General features: G+C 35.2%; 2 protein-coding genes across 5 annotated transcripts; one reads left to right on the plus strand and one right to left on the minus strand.

The window, feature by feature from the left end:
- Nucleotides 1-57: 57 nt before the first annotated feature.
- Nucleotides 58-6,093, plus strand: LOC145724977 (uncharacterized). Of its 3 annotated transcripts, XR_014177140.1 has the most exons (4): nucleotides 58-227; nucleotides 296-700; nucleotides 1,567-2,803; nucleotides 2,861-2,961. XR_014177140.1 is itself a non-coding variant. In XM_081973495.1 (3 exons), the coding sequence occupies exons 2-3, from the start codon at nucleotides 300-302 to the stop codon at nucleotides 5,965-5,967; spliced, it is 1,311 nt and encodes a 436-aa protein (XP_081829621.1). In that variant the 5' UTR covers nucleotides 58-227; nucleotides 296-299; the 3' UTR covers nucleotides 5,968-6,093. The 3 variants fall into 3 exon arrangements, 2 of the variants coding, with proteins under 2 accessions (XP_081829621.1, XP_081829620.1); XM_081973495.1 differs by lacking the exons at nucleotides 1,567-2,803; nucleotides 2,861-2,961 and adding an exon at nucleotides 5,058-6,093; XM_081973494.1 differs by lacking the exon at nucleotides 2,861-2,961 and having other exon boundaries at nucleotides 1,567-2,843.
- A 64-nt stretch (nucleotides 6,094-6,157) lies between these two features.
- LOC145724985 (microsomal glutathione S-transferase 1-like) lies at nucleotides 6,158-7,575 on the minus strand. Of its 2 annotated transcripts, none has more exons than XM_081973503.1 (3): nucleotides 7,353-7,575; nucleotides 6,560-6,636; nucleotides 6,158-6,504 (listed from the first exon to the last, which is right to left on the minus strand). In XM_081973503.1, exons 1-3 carry the CDS (start codon nucleotides 7,482-7,484, stop codon nucleotides 6,258-6,260), a joined length of 456 nt encoding a protein of 151 aa, XP_081829629.1. In that variant the 5' UTR covers nucleotides 7,485-7,575; the 3' UTR covers nucleotides 6,158-6,257. The 2 variants fall into 2 exon arrangements, with proteins under 2 accessions (XP_081829629.1, XP_081829630.1); XM_081973504.1 differs by lacking the exon at nucleotides 7,353-7,575 and adding an exon at nucleotides 6,694-6,896.
- Between the last annotated feature and the right edge of the window lie 8,524 nt (nucleotides 7,576-16,099).

Here is a 16,099-nt window from a genome sequence, read left to right on the forward strand (position 1 = left end):
ATGTAAATAAATAATTTACTTGGTTTTTTTTTTGACAAATTTGTCCGCCATGTTGGCCATTAAGACGTCAAAATAATTTTCCACTTGTGATGGTACTCGGCCGAACTTACACTGTAAAATATTTTGCCGGCTTTTTAAATAATTCTTAAATTATTTGGCGGCAAAATGTCTTTCTAAATAAACCAGTTAAATACCATTTATATGGACCAGCAACTCATCAACCACTGGTAAGCCCTCTGATAACCCAAATTACCAGACCCTTTTAAACCTAAAATCATTTGTTTGTATATTACAGTTAAATGACCATGTCCAGCCAACTTCCAGTAGTAAACATAACTTCTGATCTCATCCAAACACAATTTTCTGAAGTAATAAAGGTGGAATTGATATGCCGACTTTGTACCAACCAAAGTGATAAACTGATTGGTATATACAGTGGGGAAGGTGTTAGCAATGACCTGGCTGGAAAGCTCAACTTGTATCTACCAATTAAAGTAGCCGAGACTGATCAGTTGCCTCTGCAATGTTGCTGGCAATGTGCATCAACTGTTTTGGCCTGGCATGACCTGGTGATTATTAGTGCTGAGGCAGATCGAAGACTTCGAAGTTATCAACTTGTAAATGAAACACAGTTTGAAGAGATTCCAAAGTCTTATGAGGGAAATGGTGATGGTACAGCTGTTGGCACTGAGGAATCTATGTAAGTAGTTACAATTCCTAAATAAGTATCAAAATAATATTCAGTTTAGTTTAAAAAGATGATCTTCTTATATCTAACACTTTTTCTATATTGTTAGATCATTAAAAGAGTTTTTAATACAGTGCAAAGCTGTGCTGGACAATAGTTATTAGTTTATATAACCCACCAAATTTACAACAAAGCCTAAACAACTATTCAGAATAGAATTTAGAATTATGGAAAAATTAGTACCTATTTAAGCAATTTTTGAATCAAAATTCTGAAAATTGGGTTATTGTTATTACAGTTGGATGAAGCTTCTCTCCACAACACTTTAATTGGTAGGAAAGCTGTCACCTGACGTAAAAAAAGTATAAAAGGGTTCCTTAAGGTCAGAACTGTCAAATTTGGCTCCATGAAGCTGTAACTACTCAGTATGGTTTCTCCTAGAAACACATCTACTATCTACTTGGCATTTTATAATTTCCAAATAGTCCATATTGCCTGAATTGTTGCTTTTGATGTGCCTTTTTTAAAAATTCTCATGGCATTTTCTAGAAAAATACATTTCTGAGAATTTTCTATTATAACATACTTTTCCCCAGAAGTTATCAATTTACTTATTACCTTGTTCTTCAAATTTGACTTTACTTAACAATATGTACTTAATCAATTTGCTTTTTTTTATCGCAGCAAAATTCTTTGTTCTTGTAAACTGATGATTGTTACACAGCTTAAAACATATAGGAAAAACCATTTGTTTTATTTAGGTTTGTTCTACTACTTCTAATGGGTTAGCTACATGATCTAAATAATATGTAAAGCCTAATAAAAGAATTGATAAAAAGCAGAGACTCCATGAAATTCAAGGCGGTATTTTGTTTTAGGGTGGCGGTTGATAAACAAATAAACACTAGTTATACTCTAATTGATGGTGGGGAAATTCTAATTGAGGCAAACCTTGCTGAAATATCAACTGATTCTGATAAGAAATCGGTCAGTGATTATGATCCTTATGTCCCTGAAGATAAGGATGGAACTGAAATTAGCAGGGATGGAATTAAACAAAACAAAGAGGCTAGTGAGGTCAGTGAAGATGAAGAGGGTGAACAAGAGGGCAGCATTATATACAAATACGAGTGTTTAAACTGTCCAATGTTGTTCTTTAACAAACAGGATGTAATGAATCATATAAGAGAAACACATTCTGGTGATTTTGCAGAAGGGATGGAAGTCACCACTAAAAAAGAATGTTCTGAAGCTGATCTGGAAACTGCTAAACTGGGACATCGGAGACGTAACATCAAACATCAGACCAAACATCCTGTCCCTAAAATCGATCAAAAGGAAGTGAATAAAGCAAAAGTTGTAGTGGACGGTCGAACTTTTTACAGGTGTAAAGAATGTGGCAAAACGTTACATTCTGTATACACTTACGGTTGGCATATGCGAATTCACACAGGTGAACGGCCCTATGAGTGCAACTTGTGCGGAAAAACATTCAGAGTGTCTCAAGGTTTGATGAAACACATCAAAGAGACACACGAACGGATAAAAAACTTTGCCTGCGATCTTTGTGATAGAAATTTCACCACAAAACGCAACGTCGAAGAGCACAGACGCATTCACACCAACGAACGTCCGTACATTTGCGCTACTTGTGGTAAATCGTTCAAACAACGGGCGTCTCTATTCGTACACAACCGGTCGCATAGTGAAGAGTTTCCGTTTGCCTGTCCGGAGTGTCCTCAAAAGTTCCGAACGAAACCGATTCTGATGTTACACGCGACGAAACACACGGGAGAAAAACCGTTTCCTTGTGACGTTTGCGGTCGACATTTTCGCATCAAATACGAATTGAAACGACATAAGCTAATACACTCGGACGATAAACCTTTCAAGTGTCGCATGTGCGAACAGACTTTTAAACAAAAACGATACTTGAGAAATCACTTAAAATTGAATCATAATCTTTGGGATGTGGGTGCTTTGCTGGCAGAATATAGCAACGCTAGCTAGAGTAGATGTTTGTCAGGTTGATAGATTTGTTAATTGATCGAGTCACATGATTGTGGATATTATGACAGATTTATCCCAGCAGGTGGGATAGTCTTTGATTTGAATGTAAATCAGAATTGAAATATAGTCCAAAATCTTTTGGTAACTTAATTTTATTTGTAGTCAAAGAACCACAGTTTAGTCACCGAAGATAGGCAGTAAAAAGTAGTTTCTTTGCTGTAAAAAAATAAATGTAGATGTCTGTAATACTCATGCAGAACCAGGTATAATTAGTTTTCTTTATTTTACTCGATTCTATACCGGTCCTGTCTCAGGGTGTCTCTAAAATGTGTGAAAACCCAACTTATCTTAGTCCAAAAATCCGAAACAGAGTCGTTAATGTACAGGGACGACAAAAAAGATTTATGCAAATAGACTTGCGTTAGCAGCTAGATGGCGTTGAATTATTTTTTTTTTAATTTTCTTGTTTTTTTTATATTTTGACTAATTCAATTTTTCGTCGAAATTTCGACTTTTTTGAATGGAGTGCATTTTTTTTCTGATAGGTTTTACTAAACACCAACTTTTATTAAATATATGTCATATACCTAATTGTGATAATCTGCGATTACTTTAAATTTATTATTATTATTTAAATATATTTAATTTTTTTTAGTAGAGGCTCCTAAAAATCATTTTTAAGTGCCAGAAGCTTTTAAGACTGCCAGAATCCTCTGGAAAGTCACGTGATAGTGCAAGAATCCTCTGAGAGTATCATAGACTACCAAAATGTCATTAGAAAGTACTAGAAACTTCTGAAAAGTCACGTGACAGCGATTTTTAAATGCCAGAGGATTCTAAAATTGTCAGAAGCCTCTAAAAAGTCACGCAACCGCGCCAGAAGCCTCTAAGAACGGCAGAGACCACTACAATGTCATTAGAAAGTGCCACAAGCCTCTGAAAGCGCCAGAGGCCCCTAAAAAGTAATTTTTAAGTGCCAGAAGCTTTCAAGCCTGCCAGAATCCTCTGAAAACTCACGTGATAGTGCAAGACTCCTCTGAGAGTATCATAGACTACCAAAATGCCATTAGAAAGTACCTACTAGAAACTTCTGAAAAGTCACGTGACAGCGATTTTTAAATGCCAAAGGATTATAAAATTGTCAGAAGCCTCTAAAAAGTCAAGCAACCGCGCCAGAAGCCTCTAAGAGCGTCAGAGACCACTACAATGTCATTAGAAAGTGCCATAAGCCTCTGAAAGCGCCAGAGGCCCCTAAAAAGTAATTTTTAAGTGACAGAAGATTTAAGACTGCCAGAATCCTCTGAAAAGTCACGTGATAGTGCAAGAATCCTCTGAGAGTATCATAGACTACCAAAATGTCATTGGAATTACTAGAAACTTCTGAAAAGACGTGACAGCGCCAGAGAGCACTCAGAAGTGATTTTTAAATGCCAGAGGATTCTAAAATTGTCAGAAGCCTCTAAGAGCGTCAGAGACTACTACAATGTCATTAGAAAGTGCCACAAGCCTCTGAAAGCGCCAGAGGCCCCTAAAAAGTAATTTTTAAGTGCCAGAAGCTTTTAAGCCTGCCAGAATCCTCTGGAAAGTCACGTGATAGTGCAAGAATCCTCTGAGAGTATCATAGACTACCAAAATGTCATTAGAAAGTACTAGAAACTTCTGAAAAGTCACGTGACAGCGATTTTTAAATGCCAGAGGATTCTAAAATTGTCAGAAGCCTCTAAAAAGTCACGCAACTGCGCCAGAAGCCCCTAAGAGCGTCAAAGACCACTACAATGTCATTAGAAAGTGCCACAAGCCTCTGAAAGCGCCAGAGGTCCCTAAAAAGTTATTTTTAAGTGACAGAAGCTTTTAAGACTGCCAGAATCCTCTGAAAAGTCACGTGATAGTGCAAGAATCCTCTTAGAGTATCATAGACTACCAAAATGCCATTAGAAAGTACTAGAAACTTCTGAAAAGTCACGTGACAGCGCCAGAGGGCCCTCAGAAGTGATTTTTAAATGCCAGAGGATTCTAAAATTGTCAGAAGCCTCTAAAATGTCACGCAACCGCGCCAGAAGCCCCTAAGAACGTCAGAGACCACTACAATGTCATTAGAAAGTGCCGCAAGCCTCTGAAAGCGCCAGAGGCCCCTAAAAACGCATTTTTAAGTGCTAGAATAATTTTTTTGACATTTCCGGTTTAACCGGAGGTATTTGTCAGCTTGCTTATTTACAAAATAGGATACCCTGTGTATTTTTGCATTTTTAGATAGAAATTTACTATAACATTTGTCTTTGTGAACTTAAAATTTAGCTAAAACCTAGATAATAATAAAAAGTCAAAATATTTTTTTTAGTAAATACGTTTTTTCTTGCAGGTATAGCAACGAAGACCAAGTTCCTCCAACACTTAGCGAGCACTTACAGTCCAAACCGATTTCTTCAGAAACAACTGCAAAGAAGGACAATTCTAACTTATTAGAGGATTATGGTAGTTCAAAAACAGAAACCTGTAAAATCTGTGATAAACCTTTCACAGATGTAAATTCTTTAGAAGAACATCTCTCTTCAGTTCATTTGCTACCATCTAAACGTAGATTTCAGTGCGCCCTGTGCAGTAACACCTACACCAAAAATCATGATTTAACCAGGCATTTACGAAACAAACACGACCTGAATTTGGGCAGTTCTAGAACCAATAAAAGTTCAGACTTGATGAAATTTTGTTTCAAAACTTCGTCTGGCAAAAAGCTGTTTCACTGCGACTTTTGCACCAAAGTCTTTAATAAAGGATCGAATCTCCTGAGACACCGCACGTTGCATTCGGACTTTAAACCTTTCTGCTGCAGTTTGTGTGGAAAAAGTTTTCGCCTCAACACCTCCTTGACCAGACACACCAAGGAAGTTCACCAGGAGGTAAGGAGTTTCAAATGTTCAATTTGCCAGAAGGAATTCAAAAACAAATACTCTCTGGACGAGCACACCAACATTCATTCTAACAAACGTCCGTATGTTTGCAAAGTGTGCGGAAAATCTTTTAGACAAAACGCTTCATTGCACATCCACAATCAGTACCATACGAAAAACGAGGTGTTCCAATGTAATATCTGTCAGAAAACGTTTAACACCAAACATAATGTAAAAAGTCATATTTTATCTCATTCACAACAAAAGGAGTTTAGTTGCGAAGAATGCGAAAAGCAGTTTGGAAGTAGGCAAGGTTTGCATAAACACCAAAAATGGCATCAAATGCAGAAAGTTAAAAATAGTGTCAATAAGAATGAATAAGTTGTTTCTGTACTAGAAAATTTCAAAATTATTTATAGGAAATCAAGAAAAAATGTTAAGAGCTGAGTGAAAAGTGAGAGAGTATCAATTTTTAACATGAATGGACTTTCTGTATGTTGGTCAAGAGGTCAAGTCCTTTATTCATCCACCAGAACTCTTCTAAACCAAACAAAAACCTTAAAGAACCCAATTAAAACATCAACGTAAAAATGTTTATTACTTATGCACCAATAACTACATTTAACTCTAAACTGGCTTCGTATAAAAAAAATACAATAAATTAATGGTACTTATACCAAATAATGCAAAGCTGAAGACACTGCCATGTATATAGTAATGAAATAGCCGACTGCCCAGGAAAGAGCCCTAGCAGGTTGTGGCAGGACTACAATGGCATAAACAAATGTGTGAGCAAGCCTGGCTATTGTAAACAGTCTGATTAAAGTTGTGGCAAGGAAAACTGAAGGGTTGGTGGTAAGGTACACCAAAGCCACCACAAAGAATACGAGGATGTTTTCTAGGTCGTTTAGATGAGCCCTGAAAGAATATTTTTTTTCAATTTTTTTTTAAAAAACTGGGGTTGTTTTTTTACCTTCGTACACGTTCCACATTTTCATTGACTTGTGGTTTGAGTTTCTTAGGGGCTGCGTCCTCCGGGTTGGCAAATGCCTGTAAGGGAAATTAGGGTAAATTTTACAGCTGAATACAAAAAATTTAAGGTTCTACCTTGTAAGTAAATCTTTTCATAGCAGTTAAAATGGACATTAACAACATTTTAATACATAGCACGCTTACATAAAAAAAATATGTACGAAATAGGGGTTGTTGTATGTAACTTTCTACTACCGGTTGAGCCATATTGTTAAAAGATAAATTTAGTAGTTGAGTGACTGACTGAGAGAAATGATTGTCATTGCTTATGTACTTATTTTTTGGTCATATCATAGTGACTCAGCTGAGTTTGAACCAATAAGGTGTTGGTACTACATCGATAACCAATCCGTTTGCTTCAAACTCAGCTGTTAATTGACCGAATGAAATGTGCGACTCTTCTTCAGTTCCTCTTTTCAATAAATTCAAATCTGAAAACAGTAATGTTGATCTTAAGTGGTTTGCATTTCCTAACATTAAGTTGATGATAAAATTTTCAAGTGTATGAAGTACCTTTTTGACTTGACAAGTCATTGAAAAACAATCTGATAACTGAAATTATGCAACTAACGCTGGTTTTTTATTTGTTCATTATCTTGGATGATCTATCAAATGGCAGTATGATTTTTTTTGTAGCTTTGTCAGGTGTATCTTGGACACTCAGTATATCAACTCTGGTCGTTATGGTGATGGAAATCTGGTGTAATGACCATTATAATAAGTACGATTCTTACCGAATTCTTTACTCTAGTGTGTCCTGTGTAAATAGACATTGCTAACATTTTCAGAGCCAAAACGGATGCATAAAACCCATAAATGCGAACAAGGGGCTGTTCGGATATTGCCTCAAGTAGATCAAGCGCCATTCTGCCGGTACTTTTATAACGTAAAACTACAAAAAAGGTTCAAATGCACAAGTTATGGTGCTATTTACGGTTAGAACGAAACTGACAGGGTCAATTCAGTTAAATTCACTTTTATATCATCAAATTGCCTGTCATGTTAATAGATAATTGGGATATTTTAGGATATTCGTATTATCGTAAGTGGATTGTAATAACAAGTCATTACGTTACTCAGCGATAAAAAACCTAGCAGATTCTTTTAGTAGGCAACTGTAGATACATCAACATCTCTTGCAATAAAGATTCTTAATAAAATGGTACATTTTTCTTTTCTCAATGTTTTGTGTTGCGTACATCACAGCACTGCTTGTGTGGTTTGTGATTGGTCAAGCTGAAAGCTGCTTTTTGTGACCAATCACATGGATTATTATTGTTTCAAAGTATGAGAATAAGCAAACCCAAGCATAAAACACAATAAAGTTAAAAAAGGCAACTTCCGATCTAAATTCGGCTACTAAACCTACTTTAGATCGTAAACTCTCTGGCAATATAACGGACATGACTTTATTTCTGAATATTCTGCTTAGGCTCGTTGCTGAAATCAGACGCAACCGGCGTTGACAGTTTTATAATCCCCGCGTATATCCAGACGACCGATCGGGTGAGGCGTCCCGTAACCGGGACACGGTCCAATGGGATAGCTATACTCGGTTGGCTGCTTGCACGTGCTGCTTGGCTTTCATTCCTGTCATTCACAAGCGACTTGGGTGTGTTTTCTTTTGATTATTGCCGGTGTCGGTTTTAATATGGTTTAGGTGAAATTAGAATGATGTCGGCAAAATATGCAGAAGAACATAAATGTAACAGCGTTATCTTTTGTAAATTGTATTTAGCTATAGTAAATCGTCGATGTAAAATTGGTAGAAAAACTAAAAAGTTTTGTGTTTTTAGGTTAAAAAATGACGATTTTACATAATTGTCCTTAAGAAAAAAAGTTTTAATGCTATTGATAGTTAAAGTTCTTGAAAAACAGTCTCTTTTCGGAAATATTTGTAAAACGTTTTAATAATGGATTAAAAAACCACATAAAGCCTAGCATTCAAAGTTTTTCCGCGAAATAGCTAATTATGATATGTAGAGTCCGGATTAAAAAGCACTAAAATCACTAAAATTATTTTCTTTAAAAAAGCATCAAAATCTGTAAAAAAGCAAAAAACTCTTTCAGAAATGCAAAATTTTTTTAAACTACTTGACAGCATTTGGAAGGTTTTGGACTGATTTAAGAATATATTGAAGGTTCTGGAATGCTTTAGAGGCATTTGGAAACTCCTACGCACAGTTCTGGAATTTTTCAAAAGCTGCTATAGACTGCTTTGATATCTTCTGGGAGCTTCTAGATTATTTGAAAAGCATTTGGAACATTTTAGACTGTTCTAAATGCTTTTGGAAGCTTTTAGACTGTTTTGAAAGGCTTCAGACTGCTTTAGAAGCATTTTGGAGTTTCTGTGTTTTGCAATCTTTTTAGACTACTTTAGGAGCATTGAAGGTTCTGGACTGCTTTTAAGATATGTGAATTTGAACTTTTAGAAGCTTTTAAACTGCTTTAGAAGCATACGGAAGCCTTTAGACTGCCTTGAAATTTTGAGAGCTTCTAAACTAGTTGAAGATTATTTGGAAGCCTTTAGAGGGTTCTAAAAGCGTTTGGAAGCTTCTAGACTGTTTTGAAAGACTTCAGACTGCTTTAGAAGCATTTTGGAGTTTCTGTAGTGTTTTGAAATCTTTTTAGACTACTTTAGGAGCATTGAAGATTCTGCACTGCTTTTAAGACATGTGAATTTGAAGTTTTGGAAGCTTTTAAACTGCTTTAGAAGCATACGGAAGCTTTTAGACTGCCTTGAAATTTTGAGAGCTTCTAGACTAGTTGAAGTTTGTTTGGAAGCCTTTAGAGTGTTCTAAAAGCTTTTGGAAGCTTCTAGACTGTTTTGGAAGGCTTTAGACGACTTGAGAAATATTTTTAAACCTTTTTAGACTACTTTAGGAGCATTTGGAAGGTGTCTGGGCAGTTTAAAGAGCCTTGAAGGTTCTGGAGTGCCTTTAAGACATACGGAAGCTTTTGAGAGCTTCTAGATAAATTAAAAAGCATTTGGAAGCTTTTAGAAGCTTCTAGGCTGCTTTGTAAGCTTTGCAAGGCATTCTATAGTGTTTTGAAATGTTTTTAAATTTTTTTATGCACTTTAGGGATTAAAAGTGCACTTTTAATCCCTAATTTGAGGGATAAAAGAGACACTTTTAATCCCGTATCTCTTATATGGTCGAAATCCAATGTCTTGGACTTCTTCGGCTTATAATGGTCATTCTGTCTCTTTAGAAATGCCTGGAGTTTACTGTATTTGCTGATGTCGACGTTTGCTTCAGATATTATCGTGGCTTTGATCATGCAATATTGGCTCCATAGAGAAGATGTCTTGAGCTTCTTAGACTTCTGCACGAAGTAAGCCAGGAGCACCTTTTCATCCGTAAAATTCTCTGCATTCTGTTCAACGCACCGTTTTTGGTAAACAAGAAACTGTTTTTTGTAAGCCTCGCGAGATTTTTCTGGAAGAAGGCTAGCGATGGCCTCTTGGGCGGCCTCTTCAATGTTCATTTTCAAAAAATCCGATTTTTCTGGACTCACCGTTTGATAACAACTGATTGACATTTGTTTTGTGCCATAGCAACACTTCCAGGGCACAATAAATTTTAAGTGAATCCACCATGCCAACAACAATCAATAACAACTATCAGTAATACGAGAGTACCGTTGTAACCACTGTTAGTTTTGTAATTTTTTTTATTTTTAGTTTCTCGCATTCTAAAGTGCATAAAATAGTATATAAACCTCGTGACTAAAGTGTCTTTTAATCCCAATAACCACAGATTTATAATATACTATTAGACTACTTCAGGAGCATTTGAACATTTTTTGGTTAGTTTAGATTTGTAAATTGATACTGTTACGATTTTCCCGTGGGTTCACACAAAGTCAGTTTAACTCAACAATTAATAACTTTATTAACACTTCAAAACACTCCGTACAATAATTAACACAGCTACTAAAAAAAACACTACTACAATTCCACAATTATTCCACTATTTAAACTTAACCGCGTTCCCAAATTCACTACTACTCTACACTACTTCACTCTCTGCCGTCGTCGACGCCGCTTCTTTTATATTCGCAAACCACGTTCTAGAATGACCGCGAAACGCTTCGCGATTTGCCTCGATTCTTCCAGGTGTCGCTTCCTAAGTGTGGCCTACTTTAACACGCGCCCGGCCAGATATTGCGGCGCATCGGTTTCATCGAGTATCGAGCATAGTAGGCCCAAACCGTAACAATACTTATACATTTTGCAACATGTTTTTGTCGTTCAGAAGCCTTCAATATCTCAGTATAGCAACTTTTTGTTAAAGCAGTTATAAGTTTAGTTTATTTTGAAAAGCTTGTTTTGTGGAAAACTAGTTAAACCATACAAAAATAGCAGTAAATAAGCACAAAAAACTAAAATAAGCACAAAACGAAGAAAAAAGCAAAAATATTATCAACAAAATCTATTAAATAACGTGTTTTTAAAAGCAAAATTTCTAGAAATCCGGACTCTACTTATAACGATACACACTAAACCAAAAAAAAAAGTATACAATTTGTAAAATGTAAAAATAAATGTGACAACCCGAAAATTATGAGTTACGGGCGCTTGAACCGACGGCAAAGATGCACCTAATTAACCGGGATAACCTAAGAGGTCGCAAATGATGGACAAAAAGGAAATGGGCGGATCCCTCGGAGACTTCTGGGACACGGCTGGTTTCCGACTTGTGCATCCCGTGCCCCCGAAACTGACATTCAAACGACTTTGAATCATTCGTTTTTCGGGCGCTTTTCAAAGGTAATTGACACTTTTGGTTGGGTTGGAAATAGTTATTCTATAATACTTTTCCGCACGCGATTGCAGTTGGCCGAACGACGCGTAGCAGTCGAGTGGTGAAAAAGATGCTTTCCACAAGTGTTGGAAATAACCATTTTTCTACGAGAGGTTGAAAACTATACCTGAATATAAAAAAAATTGTTATTTATTAAAAAAAATAGTTAGCTTGTAATAGCTGGTTCAAAAAGCATTTTCCGCACTAGTGCAGAAAATACAAACTTTCTGCACTCATATGCGTACGAAAAAGTATCAAATTCTGCTTTTACAAATTATGTAGTGTCAAGATTATTATCATCCTGAAGATGAGATTTACTCAAATCTCCCTCACCTCCTAGTTGCATGATAATATCGTCATAACTCGCATCAGATTTACCCTGACCATTCATTCTAATATTCTAGTAAATAAAGAATATTTAAATAAATAAGCTTGATTAAAAATTCTATTATAGGGATGCCAAGTTATTTTTAAGGTAAATAACTAAACCTATCTAACTTACTTTCTACCTAAAAATCCTGCTTCTAAATATATCATTGAAACTACAAATGTCTTTAATACAAAAAATTACAAACTACTTACAACTAATACTCTTCGTCAAAGAGTCCAAATTGTCCAAAATAAACCGTCAGTTGACCAATCTTCTTCTTTTCCGTTGAGGTGGATTTTTAACTGCAAAGGCTGTATCTCGGTAACAGCCGGGAGGCCTCCTCGGTTATCGATTTAACCACTTCTGGAATAGGTCCTCTATCACAATCTGCTCCATGTCATAACGTGGACTAGACGGTACAATTGCTGGTAGCACTCGGTATTACACTCAGTAACTTCCGTTCCGGAAGGAAACAGCTTTCTAAGATCCCCTGATCTTCAATAGTCTGATTTTTGCTCGAATTTTTTAGAAAACTGACTTTCCAGCTCTCATTAAAAGTCTCACTTGACAATCAACAACCAAAAACAAAAAAACCTTTTTTCCCATCTTCTACCTCCACGTACCACCTTTTTCACCTCCTTTGAAGTTCATCAAGTAATACTGTTAATTTTCTTAATAACTACATACAATCCTACTAAATAAAACGAACTATAATGGTAAACACTTGACATCCCTACAAAAATGTACCTTTTCTATAAATTAAATAAATCAATTTTCTTTATTTTCTTGACAAAAAAATCCTTATTTTCAAGACAGTAGGTAAAGTATACCATCAAATAAAATTAGAGCTCACAGATTCCAAAGGAATCCTGTTTCAGTTATATGAATGAAAGCATAATACAGATGAAACTTTTTGTCTCTTCCACCATTTTCTCTTCAACTATACTTGTGACGTTCGTCTAACATCCAAAAAAAATGTTTTCCATGGACCATGTATTAACAGCCTTTTTTAATGGACGATAACGAATGCAAAGTAGAAAATAGGTCTGTTGCTCTCAAGTAGTTTATAAAAACGTTGAAAGTTTTCAGTCTAAAATCTTCCGTATGCTTCGAAAGCTTCAAAAATTTTCTAGAAGTTGAACTCAAAAAAAATTTGCATCTCTGAAAGAGTTTTGTGCCTTTTTACAGATTTTTATGCTTTTTTAAAGAAAATAATTTTGCTTTTGCTTTTTTTATAAGGACGGACTCTAATTATAAGTTTTAGTGATTTTATGCAGTATTTGTGTAAATCATAGCACTTTGGTTGTGATTGGTAAAAAAGCAGCTTTTTTACCTTTGTATCTATAGTTTGCTTACTTACTATACAATTTTACCAAAAGTCCCAAAAATTATCCATTGAAAACAAAAAATGGTAGTTGATAGTCAGATCTTCAAGCAAAGAAATTTCTATGATTTAGTTAATTCTTAATCAAAGTAATGCATCCTTCACAATCTGCTGAAAAATATACTATACCAGGCATAGCAAAACCGAAAATAACAGGTGTCGGTTGCAAAATATATTGGAGCTAGTTATGGTAGCTGTCGACATTTGACACTCTATGGTTCATTACAGAACAAGACCATAAAACTTCAAATTTCATTTCAGTTTTAAATCGATCAGGGTAAAATTTAATTAGCAATAAAAACGGATTAGGCTAAATTTGATATTCAGTTCAAATAAATCTATTTACTATAATAATCAAGTCTGAAATTAGGTTCAAAAATTGATAATTTTGTTGTAGCACAAACTATTGTTATTTTTTAATTCACAACATAATTAACACCCATCTTAAGCTACTGTTATTTAGACGAGGGGCGTTCCGCTTGGTACTAATGAATTAGTGGCGGTTCCTTTCAACTCAAAGTCGCTCTGATCTATTTAAAAATGCGGTATGCGAATGCCGACAAACCAAAATTTCAGATTTTTTTTACCACAGATGTTGGACCTATAACTTACTAAAAATGATTTTGATGAGAACAACTCTAGATGGAGTAAGTTTTTTTACCAAAACTATAGTTGCAGTTAGTACAGTAAAAATCATCATCATTTCTAAAACTTAAACTAAAAACTTGAGTGAAGAAACACCTTTTAAAATTGAAATAACTTGCAGGTTTGAATTATTCCGGTTTAACAAGAAGTAATATATCCACTTAACTCCTTTTTTTATGTTTCTGGAAAAGCCATAGTTGCTTTCGTGGGTATCGATATCTCAAAGAGCCTGCGACTTTTGTAATTAAGCCACGACAAGTGAAACAGGAGAAGCCAGCTCCGCCCCTAGACATTTCGCTCTGTTTGATGTTCGAAGTCTTTAGGGGCTTAAGTAGGTTTATGATTTTTAACGCCTAGATTTAACATGTTGAAAGTAATAATTGGGTTTATTGGCAAAAGTTTGCACGTGATTTCAGTTTGGACCCGATGTTTCACGGTGATGGTATCTTTAAAGTGGGTATTTAGAAAATCGCTTATAATATTGGTAATATTGGCAAATTTGGAGTAAAACTTTTTTTTTCAAATATTGCTTGTTCAAACCAACCCGATGTTCGAGCTTTCGATTTTCAATAGAAAAAGAAATATTAGTAATGTTATCCTGGATTTCGACAAAAAAACCATACCTTATCTCATTTAACTTTAATTTTAGGTAGAAATAACAATGCTACATCTGTAATAGTATATTCTATATTAAGGGCGGAAAGTACATATTTGGTGAGTAAATTGTTAGTAGAAATGTAAAAAATAAAATGATTCACTTTCTGCGCACGTGCGGCGAATAACCACTTTCTGCTTTGAAATGAAAGCGTACATGAGGTACTTTCAAACTCAGTCGTCGAAAAAATTATATTTGAGATATGGAATGGAAATTTTCCAGAAAAATTGGAAAATCTGAAAATTAAAAAATAATTCGTTTTTCACATTTTTGTACTATTAATTTGAAGGTAGTTGAGGTTAATTTTGAAAATAAAAAAAAATTTTACTTGAAATTTCTTGAAAACTAGTTTTTAATTTTTCAAATATCAAACGGTGCGTGCGTGCGTGGTACCAAAAAAGTGTAGAGAAGGTAAAAGTTGTATCCCATCAAGGTGCATTGTGGTAAAAATTTCAGACCTCTAACCTGAAACGTTCCTGAGATATTGAGCAAAAACTGCAAAAAACGAGAGTCAACTTTGACGCCCTCTAGCGGCTAAACGGGACAATATAGTCGTGCCCTCTTAACGTCACGTGATAGCTCAGTTTATTAGCTTTCTTTTGTTATACGGTGTGTTTATACAGGATGGATTTCTGGAAAAGTGCACCAAAATTTCGCTCAAATTGGGAATTTTTGCTTTCGACGAGTGTGGTCAAAGTAAGGCTGCTAGAGCAAAACAATTGAATATCGATACAAACATTTTACATCAAGTAGCCCTAGAATTTGACGTAGATTCCAAAAATCGAATAAAAAAGTATAAGTTTAGGACACCCTGTATACTGATGGATTATCTAGGAATAAAGTATATGCAAATATCTACAAGATTCATATTTGAAATTTCTTTTATAAAATAAAAATTAAACAAGTTACAACGATGTTACAAAATTCATTGAATCACCCTGTAAACTACTCCATTTTATTGTCAATAACTCGGTTATTTTGACAATTATAGGGTGGTTCAATATACCAATTTGTAGCCCTTGAAATTCTCCTTGGACTTACTGTTAAAACTGAGTTGTTTAATTTTGACAGTTTTTACTGTGACAGCCCATAACTCTGTTATTTTGACAGTTACAGGGTGGTTCAATATACCAATTTGTAGCCCTTGAAATTCTCGTTTGACCACCCTGTATAGCGTTTTAGTTAATACGTCGAATGTGAGTTATTTACTGTTAAAACTGAGTTGTTTGATTTTGACAGTTTTTACTGTGACAGCCCATAACTCTGTTATTTTTACAGTTACAGGGTGGTTCAATATACCAATTTGTAGCCCTTGAAATTCTCCTTTTACCGCCCTGTATAGCGTTTTAGTTAATACGTCGAATAAGTGAGTTATTTACTGTTAAAACTGAGTTGTTTGATTTTGACAGTTTTTACTGCGACAGCCCATAACTCTGTTATTTTTACAGTTACAGGGTGGTTCAATATACCAATTTGTAGCCCTTGAAATTCTCTTTTGACCACCCTGTATAGCGTTTTAGTTAATACGTCGAATAAGTGAGTTATTTACTGTTAAAACTGAGCTGTTTGATTTTGACAGGTTTTACTGTGACAGAACATAACTCTGTTATTTTGACAGT

This window comes from Ips typographus, linkage group LG2, assembly GCF_016097725.1.
Source record: "Ips typographus isolate SLU linkage group LG2, UJ_Ityp_2.0, whole genome shotgun sequence".
Taxonomy (NCBI): Eukaryota; Metazoa; Arthropoda; class Insecta; order Coleoptera; family Curculionidae; genus Ips; species Ips typographus.